This window comes from Hippopotamus amphibius, chromosome 15 (genome assembly GCF_030028045.1).
Source record: "Hippopotamus amphibius kiboko isolate mHipAmp2 chromosome 15, mHipAmp2.hap2, whole genome shotgun sequence".
In the NCBI taxonomy this organism is placed as follows: Eukaryota; Metazoa; Chordata; class Mammalia; order Artiodactyla; family Hippopotamidae; genus Hippopotamus; species Hippopotamus amphibius.
Window position 1 is genome coordinate 1,616,659 of NC_080200.1, and position 14,961 is coordinate 1,631,619.

Consider the following 14,961-nt stretch of genomic DNA (forward strand, 5'->3'; position numbering starts at 1 on the left):
CTATTTCCTCTCAGCAATTTGAAGATAATATTCCCTCCCTTCCAGTTTCTTTTTTTTCTGATGAGAAATCTGCTGTCACTCTTAATTAGCCTTCCTTTGTCAATAACCTGTCTTTACTTTCTGGTTACTGCTATAATCTTCTCTTTGTTTTTATTTTATAGATCATGGTGCTTTTCAAATCGAGGATGCATATCTTTCAAAAGCTCTAGAAAACTCTCAACTAGTTTCTCTTATAGTATTTCCTCTCTCCCCTTTGTCTAGTCTCTCCTTCTGAAACCCCTCTGAGAAATATGCAATGGGGCCTTCCATTTTTTCTGTGTGCTGTATCTATTAACCTCGGTCACAGGTTTTCCATCTTTTTACCTCTCTTTGCGGCATTCTGGTTAACACATCTATCTTCTGAATCATTTATTCTTTATTGACCTATATCTGTTGTTTAACCCATCTGCTGAGAATTTAGTCCAAATGACCATAGTCTTCATTGCTAGAACTTCCGTTTTTTAAAAAGTTGTACACACTTTTTTCCTGATATCATTTGTCATATTTTCAGTTATTTTATGTCTGGATGATTTTTAAAAATGTATTTACTTATTTTATTTTCTATTCATTGGCTGCATTGGGTCTTCGCTGCTGCATGCAGGCTTTCTCTAGTTGCAGCGAGCAGGGGCTACTCTTCATTGTGGTGCACAGGCTTCTCATTGAGGTGTCTTCTCTTGTTGCAGAGCACAGGCTCTAGGTGCAAGGGCTTCTGCAGTTGTGGCATATGAGCTCAGTAGATATGGCTTGTAGGCTAAAGAGCACAGGCTCAGTAGTTGTGGTGCACAGACTTTGTTGCTCCACAGCATGTGGGATCTTCCCGGAGCAGGGCTTGAACCTGTGTTCCCTGCATTGGCAGGTGGATTCTTAATCACTGCGCCACCAGGGAAGTCCCTGAATGAATTTTAAGCATACTTGTTTTATAATCTTGGATAGTTTCACTGTCTGAATGTCTTCAGTGTCTAGTACTGCCTTCTTGTGTCTGTTGATTCTTGCTGATGGTGTTTTTTTTTCCCAGTGTGTTTTGCAATTTTGAGATTGTGAGCTTACCCTTAGCACGCTTTTATCTGTGGGAATCCTGCAGAATCTGAGATGAGAGTGTGCCTCTCTTGAAAGACTTTATTTTATTTTGTTTTTCTGCCCTCCATGCATTGGATTTGACTGCTTTCAAGCAGAGAAGTAACTGGGTTTTCCTGGTGAAAGATCAGTCTGGCTCTAGTGTGGACAACACAGGATCCAAGTTGTTGCAATAATTCAGATTCAAGGTGGTGACAACTTGCACTAGACAGTGTGGATAAGGACAAACGATGGATCCTAGACCAAGGGTCAGCACTCTATGCCCTGCAGGTTAACTGCCACCCATTGCCTGTGTTACTCAAATACAGCCATACCCGTGTGTTTACATGTGCCTAGTGCTGCTTTCATGACACGATAACAGGGTTGAGGAGTTACAACATAGATGTGGGACTACAAAGCTGAAAATATTTACTCTCTGGGCCTTTGCAGAAAAAGCTTCGTGACCCCTGTTTTAGAGAAATTCAGGATATGGAATCTGCAGGACTTGGTGATGGACGAGGTATGATGGGGGGAATTACATTTGTCCCTCAGTATCTGAGAGGACTGGTTCCAGAACCCCCCATGGATACCAAAATCCACAGACGCTCAAGTCCCTTACATAAAACGACTTAGCATTTGCATATAACCTGCGTATCCTCCCATATACTTTATTATTTTTAAAAAAATATTTATTTATTTGGTTGCGCTGGTCTTAGTTGCAGCAGGCGAGCTCCTTAATTGTGGCTCACAGGCTCCTTAGTTACGGCTCACCAGCTCCTTAATTGTGGTTCATGGGCTCCTTAATTGTGGCTTGCCAGCTCCTTAGTTGCGGCAGGTGGGCTCTTTAGTTGTGGCATGCAAACTCTTAGTTGCAGCATGCACGTGGGATGTAATTCCCTGACCAGGGATCAAACCCAGGCCCCCTGCATTGGGGGCACGGAGTCTTAACCACTGTGCCACCAGGAAAGCCCATTCTCGTATACTTTAAATCATCTCTAGATGACTTACGATACCTAGTACAATGTAAATGCTGTGTAAATTGTTGTAAATACAGTGTAAGGGCTATGTAAATTGTTGTTGTCATGTGGCGAATTCAAGTTTTGCTTTTTGGAACTTTCTGGAATTTTTTTTCTGAATATTTCCTATCAGCTGTTAGTTGAAGTTGTGGGTATAGAACCCGTGGATATGGAGGGCTGACTGTAAGTGAGAATTCAGGGTTTGGGCAACTGGGTGGATGAGAGAGGACTTGGAGAAAGAAAATTAATGTAGGACAGATTGTGTTTAGGTGTTGCCTGTGGGGTGAAAACTGCCTCTGCCCAGAATGGAAGGATTTCCTGAGATGTGGGACTCTTGTGGCTAAAACAGGGAAATCCCAGGAAAACTGAGACCATTGGTCAGTGTACGTGTTGGCAGGATATCTAGAGAGAGACTCAAGATGGGAGTTGGCAATGCTTTCTGCATTTGCTTGAAACTAATCAGCTCTCTGTTGCTGAGAGCAGCCCCTGACCAACAGCCAGCAAGAAAATGGGACCTCAGTCCTACAATCACAAGGAAGCAAAGTCCAGTAACACCAGGGAGCTCAGAAGTGGATTCTTTCTCAGTAGAACCTCTGGATGAGAATGCAACCCAGCTCACACTCTTTTTTTTTTTTTTTTTTTTTGCTGCACTACACAGCTGTGGGATCTTATTTCCCTGACTAGGAATTGAACCCAGACCATGGCAGCAAAAGCACTGAGTCCTAACCACTGGCCAACCAGGGAGCTCCCACAGCTAACACCTTGATTGCAGCCGAGTGAGACCCAGAGCAGAGGACCCCTAAAATGTGCCAGAATCCTAACCTGCAGAAACCATGAGATAATGAATGTGCATTGCTTTGAGTAGCTATGTGTTGGTGATTTGTTATGCAGCAGTAGCTGACTGGAACACTTGGTCTAAGATGGCCCTTACTTGCTCCCTCCTGCTGCAGGGCTTTTATATATTTTGTTCTTAGATATTTTGTTCTTACTGCTGCCACTGGGCACTTACTGGGCTCCTATTTACCCTTCAGAACTCAGATAACTCATCCCTCCATCAGGAAGCCTCCCCTGAACCCCTGTCTAGATCAAAGCTTCCTTTTTACAGAGACTCAAAGCCCCGTGGATGCATCTCTCCTTTCCAGCCTTTATCGTAGCTGCAATTTTCATTTACTTGGGTCTCTGTCACTAAGCTTGACGCTTTATGAGCTGAGAATCACATCTGTCTCCTTCAAGCTGGGTACCCAGCACAAAACAGCCAGGCCTGGCCCACTGTAAATATCGGGTTGATAGAAACAATGAATGGAGCTTCTATATTCAATGCTAAAGAGCAGTAGGGCCCCTTCTGTGCCCTAATGACAGTGATGACAAGACAATGTAGAGAACACAGGAATCCTTAGAAAACCCGCGGGGTGAGGGGTGGCAGGGGTGGCAGGGGTTGAATGAACATAGTGTGTGTGTTTGTAGTGGAGGGCAGGGGGCTACCGGTGAGCTCATGCCCTACCTTTGAGTTTCCAGCCCTGATTACAGAAGGGAATCGTGGTGTCTTTGTCCCTAAAACATTTCATCAAGTGATGCTGAGAGGTCCTCTGGCTCCTCGGAAGGCAGTTCAGCTCAAGTGTAAGAATAAAGGGGTGAGTGTTGCACAGCCTCTCCCCCCACCGCCCCTGCACAGCTCCCCTTTCTCACGGCTCCGGGTGGTGGCAGTGAGGCGCAGAGTGGCTGTTGCCCACAGGGACAGGTTACCTTGATAGGATGGGACACTCTGGCTGGACCCCAGGACAGGGTTCCAGATTTAACAATAAACATACAGCACCTTCTGATAAATGCGCATTTCAGACAAACAACAAATACTTTTTTTTCTTTTCAGTATGAGTGTGTCCCACATTTTGCACAAGACATGCTGGGGCTGTATGAGTCACTGGTTTCCAGGGAAATAGAACCAATAGGATGGAGAGAGAGACGCACTTAGAGAGACAGAGAGACAGGAATTGGCTCGCACTCATGGGAACTGGCACATCTGAACTTTGCAGGGCAGGCCGGAGACCCAGGGAAAAGTCGATGTCACAGCTCAAGTCCAGAGGCTGTCTGGAGGCAGAGTTGCCTCTTCTGTAGGGGGAACCTTGGTCTTGTCGCGTAAGCCTTCAACTGATTAGATACGGCCCACCCACACTACAGAGGCTTATCTGCTTTACTCAACATCAATTAATAAAATGTTTTTTTTTTTAATTTTACTTATTTATCTTTTGGCTGCATTGGGTGTTCATTGCTGCATGCGGGCTTTCTCTAGTTGCCGCGAGCGGGGCCTACTCTTCATTGAGGTGCTCAGGCTTCTCATTCTGGTGGCTTCTCTCGTTGCAGAGCATGGGCTCTAGGCATGCAGTCTCGTAGTTGTGACTCATGGGCTCTAGAGCACAGGCTCAGTAGTTGTGGCACACGGGCTTAGTTGCTCCATGGCATGTGGGATCTTCCCAGACCAGGGATCAAACCCAGGCCCCCTGCATTGGGAGAGTGGATTCTTAACCATTGCGCCCCCAGGGAAGTCCCTAAATGTTAATTACAGCTTCATAGCAACATCTAGAATCATGTTTGACCAGAAACCAGCACCATGGCCTAGCCCCATGGACACAAAAAATCAGCCATCACAGGGTTGTTTGTCTTGTCAACGTGAAATTCAAGTTTGACTGGGTGTCCTGTGTTTTAGCTGACGCCCAGGCCTGCCATTTATCCGTAGGGGCCTCAGAAGCAGCTCTACTCCCTCTAGAGAAGCACCTGGCCGAGGGGGCACCTTCATGGAGCCCTGTCTAGTGGAATGGACTGGCCTTGTCCCCCTGCTTCTTTCTGCGTGGTGTTCAAATGGGGCAGAGTGTGTCAGGGGCCAGGTATGAATCACCCTGCGCCCACGCGGTGGAGGCAGCACCCTGGGGGGAGCGGAGGTGGAGGGGAGGTAATGAGATCCACTTCTGCAGGGACATAAAGGTGATTCATCCCCTCTGGAGAAAGAGGCTTCTCTGCAGGCTGAGAACGTGCTGGGCTTGGAGGAAAGGTCTGTTCAAGTCTGATGAACGGAAGAGACATATCCAGTGGTGGGGCTGGGGATGGCTGGACACATTCAAGGCTTTTCTCGTTGCACGTGGCAGAAACCAGCTGCCTTAAGTGAGTTATTGGTTGGCTCTTGACACAGATGAGTTTCAGAGGGAAAAGTGCCTGAGCTCAGCCTGTCAGCACCTCTCAGCTCTGCTTTCTTGGAACTAAGATCCTGCATCCTGTATCGAGAGGCAAAAATCACCCGAAGGCAGGCATTGCATTCTGCCCATTCGACCGAGGAGGGAGCTGGATGCCAGAGTGGTTAGATCACACAGCTGTTCCTACCCTGCATCCTCCCTAATAAGAGATTTTTTTTTTTAAAAATAGCGTTAACTGTTATGATGGAGAATCAGCCTAATGCTCAAATTTTGCAGACTCATAAAAACAAAGCCATCGGGAATTCCCTGGTGGTCCAGTGGTTAGGACTCTGCACTTTCACTGCTGTGGCCTGAGTTCAATCCCTGGTCAGGGAGCTAAGATCCCACAAGCCATGTGGCATGGCAAAAAACAAACAAAACAACAAAACAAAACAAACAAAACCAAGCAATGAGTTGACTTTTAAATAGCATTTAATGGATGAAGGAGCATTGTGTGCACTGCCTGTGCCACACAACAGCATCGCCACACACTTAGCGGCTTAAATTGATACACATCTACTACCTCTCGGTGTCTGGGGGTCAGGAATCTGGGCATAGCTTTGCTGGGTCTGCTGCTTGGGGTCTCCCACCAGACTGCAGTCAAGGTGTCAGCTAAGGCTGCCGTCTCATTTGAAATCTCAACTGGAGAAGGATCCACTCCCCAGCTCATAGGGTTGTGTGCAGAATTCAGTTCCTTGTGGGTGCAGGACTGAGGGCCCCAGGTCATGGCCGCCATCTTGGATTCTGTCTGCTGCAGCATTGGTTCCATCTCACAGGGGCTGACGAGCTCTCAGGTTGTGCTGACTGGGACACTTTACTGCGATACAGCATTTTGTGGGCCACCTTGGGGTGAATCCACCACCCCAAGAGAATGAGCCACCAGCAGGAGAAATCTACCCTGCCAGCACCTGCGTTGTGACACCAGGGCCAACTCTGACATTCGTGTTTGCAAATCCTCTTCCGCGTCATCAGCTGGGGATGGCCTTACGCAAGGATGGGCGAATGTTTCTAAAGGGCCAGAGAGTAAGTGTGCTCAGCTTTGCAGGCCACATCGGTCTTTGTCTTGACCACCCAAGTCCACTGTTGCATCATGAAGGCGGCCAAAGATAGGGTGTACCCCAGGGTTTCTCAGACTCGGCACCACTGAGCTCTTGGGCTGGATCATTCTGTGTGGGGGGCCGTCCTGGGCGCTGTGGGTGTTGAGCAGCAGCCCTGGTTCCCACCATCAAATGCTGGGGGCACCCCCAGTTGCAGTAACCCAAAAGGTCCCCAGGCATCACCACATGTCACCACAGGGGTCAAAATTGCTCCCAATTGAGAACCACTAATGTCATCAAATGGACATATCTGTGTCTCAATAAAACTTTATTTATAAAAACAAGGAGTGAGGCCAGCCAACCCTGGACTAGACATTTACCTTTAAGATGAGGTCAGTAGGGCTTCCTAGGTGGTGCAGTGGTTAAGAATCCGCCTGCCAACGCAGAGGTCACGGGTTCGATCCCAGCTCCAGGAAGATCCCACATGCCGCGGAGCAACTAAGCCCGTGTGCCAAAAAAAAAAAAAAAAAGATGTCAGTACACACAATGCATTTATTTTTATTTTTATTTTTTAAAATTTTTATTTATTTATTTATTTATTTATTGGTTGTGTTGGGTCTTTGTTGCTGCACACGGGCTTTCTCTAGTTGTGACAAGTGGGGGCTACTCTTCGTTGCAGTGTGCAGGCTTCTCATTGTGGTGGCTTCTCTTGTTGCAGAGCACAGGCTCTAGGTGCGTGGGCCTCAGTAGTTATGGCACATGGACTCAACAGTTGTGGCTCACGGGCTCTAGAGCGCAGGCTCTGTAGTTGTGGCGCATGGACTTAGTTGCTCTGCGGCATGTGGGATCTTCCTGGAGCAGGGATCGAACCCATGTCCCCTGCATTGGCAGGTAGATTCTTAACCACTGCGCCACCTAGGAAGCCCCGGTTTTCATTTTTTTTTAAAGATCTATTTATTTATTCAGGTTGTGCTGGGTCTTAGTTGTGGCAGGCAGACTCCTTAGTTGTGGCATGCAAACTCTTAGTTGTGGCATGCATGTGGGATCTAGTTCCCTGACCAGGGATTGAACCTGGGCCCCCTGCATTGGGAGCGTGGAGTCTTAACCACTGAGCCACCAGGGAAGTCCCTACAATGTGTTTAGAAAACGGTCTGCCTGTGCTCTATCTACTGACCGGGCAGACCTGGGAACCCAAATGCAATGTGGGTGACTATTCCACAGGCTGTATTCATTCAACAAATACCTAAGGGTCTGGTGGGTGTTCTGGGCTGAGGATTCTCTGGGGGGAGGCACGAATGTGGAATCTCAGGTGAGAGCTGGTTGCAGAGAGGATACTCCCTGAACACGATAGAGGAGGGTCTGTAGCTGGGGGTGCAAGAGGTCAGGAGGGCTTCCTGGAGGAGGGGACATTCATCCAGACCAAGAGTGGAGGAGGCTGCTCTAGGCACCCCACGAGTGGAAATGGAGGGGTGGATGGTGGGGCCTGGTGAGGAGGCCTCCACCGGATACCTCCCACTTCACCCCAGCCTCACCATGAGAGAAACACCAGACAGACCCCAAAAGAGGGACTTTCACAAACTATCAAGACTTCCTAGGGCATCACAAAGTGTGAGAAACCATCACAGTCCAGAGGGGTCACAAGAAGAAGTGACGTGGGCTTCCTAGGTGGTGCAGGGGTTAAGAATCCGCCTGCCAATGCAGGGGACATGGGTTCGATCCCTGATACAGGAAGATCCATGCCATGGAGCAACTAAGCCCGTGTGCCACAACTACTGAGCCTGCGCTCTAGAGCCTGTGAGCCACAACTATTGAGCCCATGTGCTGCAACTACTGAAGCCCACGCGCCTAGAGCCGCGTGTGCCGGCCCAGCCGGCAGTCACGTGCAATTCGTTTTTATATTTTTGCGTGGGGGCCCCTGACACCTAGGATGCTGTGGACAGCTGTCACGCCTGCACCAGGAACACCCTCGCTTAGGGGAAGAGAAATGCCCCCAGCTCTGACCTCGTTTTTCTGTCTCTTTTCTGCGGGCCTCTAGGTCCCCGTCCCCGCATCTGGGAGCCATGGAGCCCACCGCCAGTGACTTACAGCTGGTGCCCAGGGCAGCCAAGGATGACCGGGCTGCAGACGCCGCCTGCTGCCGGGCAGTCCTCTCGACCGTGGTGGCCACCAGCACCGTCATTGTCACCCTGGGAGTCCTCGTGGGTGAGTGGCCACGGGCTTGCACGGGTCCACACGGCAGGCAGCTTGCACTAAGACGTCCGGGAGTGGCTCAAAGGTGTCCCAGCGCAAAGGGCTGAGCGTGCAGGCCACGGAGGCCACCCTACGGCAAGGCAATGGGGCAGGGTGCCGACTGTGGGTGCACTTAGTTCTGAGCTAGGCGCAAGGTGCCTGGGTGTTGAGGTAATACCAGTGGATTTCAGGTTTCGCACCAGTGGGGTTCTTTTTTTTTTTTTGGCCACACCTCGAGGCATGTGGGATCTTAGTTCCCCGACCAGGGATGGAACCTGCGCCCCCTGCATTGGAAGCATAGAGTCTTAACCACTGGACCTCCAGGGAAGTCCCACCAGGGGGGTTTTTAATGAAGATTCACGGCCAGGGTGAAATGGAGACCAGTCGGGAAATGAACTGTTCGGAAACTCTTGAGAAATTTGAAAAGTCCCCGAAAGTATAAGAAATGAGGAGCCGTTGACGTTCCCGCCTCCCGCAGTCAAAGTGGCTCTCGCTTCACATTTGCTTCTAAAGTTCATGTTATTTACGATGAAACACATAAAATGATGGCCCATCCTGGATGCTCTGGGGCTGCAGTTACAAAAAAGGAAGGAAGGTCTTTTTATGTCAACGGAAGGGTCCCCAGACCCCTGCCGACTGCACGGAATTCCAGGGCTGCCGCACACCTCGAGGTGGTAGCCCTTAGCCCCAGCGCTATTTAGACGGAATCAGTGTAAATTAAATAACAGGTAAAATCCAGTTCCTCCATCCCCACCAGCTGCATTTCACGAGTAGCTCGTAGCTCCGCAGGGGACGGCTCAGATCTAGAGCCTTCTGTCATCAGGGGAAGTTCTGCTGGGCAGCCCTGCTCTGGACCGGGCTCCTGAGATACGTGTCCTAGTTCTGTGTGGGGCTGTGAAAGTCACCTTTCGTTCATGACATGATAAAGGTAACTGGCAGTTTTGGGGGAAAATGCTGCCACGTGGCAAAATAATAAGTTGGCCATGCAGCGTGGGATATATATATATAATATATGTTAAATATGTAATAAATATATATTTTAAATATATTTTTATATATTATTTTAAATATATATATGTTAAATATATATATGTGTGTGAATATCTGGAATAGCTCCGCCTGACGTGGCCAACAGAGGTCCTCTGGTGGCTGCAGGGTGAATTGCAGGAAAAGTGTGTGTGTGTGTGTGTGTGTGTGTGTGTGTGTGTGTGTGTGTGTGTGTGTGTGTGTGTGTGTGTGTCTGTGTGTGTGTGTGTGTGTGTGTGTGTGTGTCTGTGTCTGTGTGTGTGTGTGTGTGTGTGTGTGTGTGTGTCCGTCCTCACACCAGGGAGAGGCAGGGGACAGTTGCATACCTGCGTTCTAGAAGCACAGCGACATTTGGGAATAACAGGTGGATCAAATCTCCAGTAGGTCCTCTGACACCAAGGAAGGCTTTAAGAAGCTCTTAAAATTTAAACACAGTTTTTAAATTACGGTTCAAATTTGTCCCCTTCCCAGACAGCTCTGCATTTTACTTGGAGGTGTAAAATTTTACACGGGCCCTTGCTGGGCTGTTTTTCCAGCCGCCCGGGAGCCTTGGTTATTTCAGAGGGAAAGCGTGAGGCTTATTTGGGGCCCGGAGCATAAGTGCTTGGGTCTACACAGCAGGTTCTCATTTTCGTTCTTTTTAGTTCCTTGAATGAGAAAACAAACCACTTTTAGAATTGCTTTAGGCTATTTGCTGTATCTGTTGAATACACAAATATCTAATTATCGATCTGGGCGAATATTCATTCAAGTGAATAGAGCTGGGAACCAGCTTTCATGGTGTAGGTGGCTGCTACTTCTATTTTTTTATTTTTTTAAGTGTTTCTATTTTGGGTTTTTTTGTCCATGCCATATGGCTGGTGGGATCTTAGTTCCTGGACCAGGGATTGAACCCGGGGCCACAGCAGAGAAAGCACCGAGTCCTAACCACTGGACCGCCAGCGAACTCCCTAATTCTATTTTTTTAATTTTGAAACTATGATCACTTTTGACTGGTGGACCCCTTGGCCAGCCTCGCATATTTTCGACAGTTAGAAACCCTTGTCTTCCTGTGTGTGTAGGATTATATGCTTTACTTTAAAGCCTTTTATGACTGTTCTTCTTTGCTATTGTATACTTTTGACCCAGTGTTCCCCAGCTGTTGGAAACTGTATTATTCAGAGGGTGGCGTCATGGGCTGAGGTCCGGGGGTCCTGGAACCCCTGGCTGTGGCCGTGCCCCTGGGTTATTTGCTGCGCCCCACCCAGGGAGGAGGTGGGAATTGTCCCAAAGTTGAGGGAAGGTCTTCTGAGGCCATCTCAGCCATTGTTGACTGAAGACAGTCCCAGGCCCTGAATCAGGCACTTCTGGTGGCCATGGGTGGGCAGGAGCCAGCCCTCCCCGTAAGGAAACCTGGGGACACCTGGAGCTTTGTGTATCTGGGGGCCTTCAGGGGGGTGATGGGTGAGAGCGGATGAGGAAGCACTGGTGATCACTGCACCATTGAGCCCACCCCTGTTTGTTGGGGTGACCGGCCCTGGGGTGATGGGGGGCCTTGGAGGCCGGCTTGGCTGCACCCTGCCCCTGCAGGTGGGCGCTCTCACGGGGCCCTGGTCTCGTCCGCAGCCTCCCTCTCTACACAGGGCATCGACGTGGAGCACACGGCCGAGCTGCGAGGGGTCCGGTTTGCCCCCAGCTTGCAGCAGGAGACCTCAGACTATCACCGCACGCTGACACCCACTCTGGAGACGCTGGTGAGGGTCCCGGAGCCTGGGGGCCCAGGGGGCGGCAGGGGCTCTGACTGAGGCAGCGTAGCAGTGGGGGGGCCCGGGCAGGCTCTGAGGCAGGGAGGGGGGCAGGTGGGATGAGCAGGGCGGGGCTGGTGCCTTCCAGAACAACTCCTGCAGGATCCGTAGGCCACGTTGAAAAGTTGTAAATTGCATTTCAGTAGAGACATCAGAACCCTCCTGTGCTGCTGGTGGGAATATGAAAAGGGGAAGCTGCTGTGAAAAACAGTCTGGGGGGTTCTCCAAAGGTTAAAAATGCAGTTACCATCTGACCCAGCAATTCCGCTCCTGGGTGTCTACCCCAGAGAAACAAAAGTGTGTTCCCACAGAGAAACGTGCACACGAATGTTCACGGCAGCATGACTCCTAACAGCCCCCAAGTGGAAGCAACCAAACGCCCATCAACAGATGGTAGATAAACAAGTGTGGTCCCTCCACACACGGGAGCATCACTCAGGTGTGAAAAAGGGTGAAGCACTGACACGCGCTACCACGTGGATGGACCCTGAGAACACGATGCTCAGGGAGAGAAGCAGACACAGGAGGACACACAGGGTGTGACTCCACTGATGGGAAACGTCCAGAACAGGCAGATCCGCAGGGACAGAGAGTGGGTTCCTGGTTGTCAGAGGCTTGGGGGTGAGTGCTCACGGGGACGGGGCTTTTTGGGGTCATGAGAATGTTTTAAAATTGTGATGAGGTTGTGCAACTCTGTGAATATGCTAAAGCCCACCTAACTGTACACTTTTAAAAGGTGAGAGTTTTTATGGTCAGTGACTTATACCTCAATTTTTTTTAAATTGTTTTAAATTTTACCCTATGAGAAAGAGAAAGGTGACTAGGTGAGGATTTGTTTTAAATGTGTGATAAGGGGCTTTGCTGTCCTGCCGGTAGTTTAAGAGTCTGCGCTTCCACTGCAGGGGGTGTGGGTTTGATCCCTGGTTGGGGAACTAAGATCCCACATGAATGAGTGGGCGTGGCCTTGTGCCAATGAAACTTTATTTATGGACACTGACATTTGCATTTCATCCCATTCTCATGCACCATGAAATTTTTTTTCTTTCAATTTTTTTTACATTAAAAATGTAAAAACCATTCTTGCCCGTCATCTGTGCAAAACCAGGCAAGGATTTGTATTTGACTCACAGGCTGTGGTTTGCTAATCTCACCTCAGCCGCCGACAGCAGCATGGTCCAATGGAAATGTAACAGAAGGCCCATGTGTAATTTAACATTTTCTGGTAGCCACATTAAAAACAAAACAAAGAAAGAAGCAGATAAGATTATTTTTAATAATATATTTTATTTAACCCAGAGTATCCAAAATATTATCATTTCAACATCATCAACATATATAAAGCAGATATTAATGAGATATTTCACATTCTTTCATTTGTGCTGAGTCTTCCAAATCTGGTGTGTATTTTACACTCACATCTCAGCGTGGACACTGGCTTTCCACTGGGAAAACTCCATGCACATTTAGAATTTGTAACATTTACAGACCCAAGATGCTCCAAATATGCTTACGAATTTTCCAGTAACCAAATCAAGTATCCATTTTGAAATTTAAGCGTGGACTAATTAAAATAGAACAAAGTGTGAAAGTCAGTTTTTCTGTGGCAGCAGCCACATTTCAAATGCTCAGTTTCTACGTGTGGCCAGCGGCTGCCATGTGGGGCGAGGCAGGTGTAGAACGTTCTGGAAACTTGTGGAAGGTTCTACAGGACAGTGCGGGTCTAGGTGTGGGCAGTGGAGATGTGGACTCAGAGGGTGCAGTTTGGAGAAGCAGATTGGATTAAGAATGTTTTAGGCGGGAGAATGAAGAGGCCTGACTGTGCGTCATGTGTGTTTAGGGAGTGAGGGTGGTCACCATAAGATTTAGCACCTGAGCCAGGACACTTTGACAGGGGACAGTGATGATGTTGGGAGAGCAGGTAAACGGGGCTACGCGGTCACCCTGCCTGTAGGTGACATGAGCTGTGGGTGGGGGAGAAATGCGGGCCTCTCGGTGCCCAAACTGAGACAATGCTAGATGTGATAGCATCTGCTTGCACACGGTGGGCTTAGCTACAGGATTTTTTTTTAAATATAAAATTCATATAACATAAAAGCATCCTTTTCAACCACTCCCTGCACAGCATGTGGGACCCTAGCTCCCCAGCCCAGATATCAAGCCCGCACCCCCTGCTGTGGAAGCGTGGAGTCTTAACCACTGGACCACCAGGGAAGTCCCAAATCCATTATCGAAGTGAACAATTCCATGGCAATTTAGTACATTCACAGAGTTGTGCAAGTATTACCTGTACCTAGTTCCAGAACATGCCATCACCCCAAAAGGAAACCCGCCCCCATGAGCAGTCACCCCCCCATGTCTCCTCCCCAGCCCCTGACAACCAGGAACCCACTTTCTGTCCCTGTGGATCTGCCTGTTCTGGACATTTCCCATCCGTGGAGTCACACCCTGTGTGTCCTCCTGTGTCTGCGTCTCTCCCTGAGCCTCGTGTCCTCAGGGTCCGTCCGCGTGGTAGCGCGTGTCAGGGCTTCTCTCCTTTTCCTGGCTGAGGGATGCTCCCGGGTGTGGAGGGACCACGTGGGGGCTCTCCCTCTGGGCTGGCGGCGCTGTATGTCCATAGGCAGGACCTCGAGATGCCCATCCCCTTACTCATCTCTGGGCGTTGGCTGCACACGAGGCGTTGGAGAGGAGACGCTTTTCCACCCCCTCCGCAGCTCTCCCCGCGAGGGGTTTCCGCGGGGTCTCACGTTTGCTGCCGTTGTTGGTTTCCGTTGCAGTTTGTCAGCAGCTTTCAGGAGACAGAGCTGGAGGCCAGCTGCGTGGGCTGCACGGTGCTCAGTTACCGGTGAGTGGGAGCCTCCCGGGGTGAAGGCAGCGTGGATTCCAGCCGAGAGGCGCCCCCCCTCTCAAGGGCCAGTGTCCTCCCCGCAGGGAGGGCAACGCCAGCGTCCTGGTGCGTTTCCGGCTGCGCTTCGTGCTGCCGGCCCTGCGCACGCTGAGCCCCGGCCTGGAGGAGGAGCTGCTGCAGCGGGGACTGCGCGCGAGGCTGCAGGCCCGGGGCATCCCCCTGGCCCCCTACGGCACCATCGTGGCCGCCCAGCTCACAGGCGAGTGGCCCCAGGGACCGGGCAACCTGGGGAGGGCCAGGAGGGTCGTGCTGGGGGAGGCGACCCGGGTGAAAGTTGTATGAAACGCGAGGTTTTCCATAATCGCCCCTTTCAGTGATAAGGACACATATACCCATTGCTTTACCCTCAATGATATAGACCAGGGGGCGGCAACCTGTAAATATTTTCATCTTTGCCACCCGTTGGGTCTCTGTTGAGATGGCTCAACCCGGCTACTATAGCACAAAAGTAGCAAAGACACTATATAAACAAACGGACACTGTTGTGTATCGATAAAACTTTATTTATAAAAACAAGTGGAGGGCCGGATTGGGCCCCCAGCCCCTGGTATAGAAATAAGGGTAGATGTTATGCTCTAAAACTCTAAGACTGCCGTGCGTCATTATTTGAGAGCCAGACATGAGGTGCGACTGTGCAGATGGAAAAATGTT

General features: G+C 49.7%; 1 protein-coding gene across 1 annotated transcript in view; it reads left to right on the plus strand.

The window, feature by feature from the left end:
• The first annotated feature begins 8,426 nt into the window (after positions 1-8,426).
• Positions 8,427-14,961, plus strand: part of TMPRSS9 (transmembrane serine protease 9) — a 30,103-nt gene continuing 23,568 nt past the window's right edge. Inside the window, exons 1-4 of the mRNA XM_057708679.1 lie at positions 8,427-8,568; positions 11,227-11,354; positions 14,180-14,247; positions 14,334-14,513. Of these exons, the coding sequence (XP_057564662.1) occupies positions 8,427-8,568; positions 11,227-11,354; positions 14,180-14,247; positions 14,334-14,513 (518 nt within the window). The remainder of the gene's footprint in view (positions 8,569-11,226; positions 11,355-14,179; positions 14,248-14,333; positions 14,514-14,961) is intronic.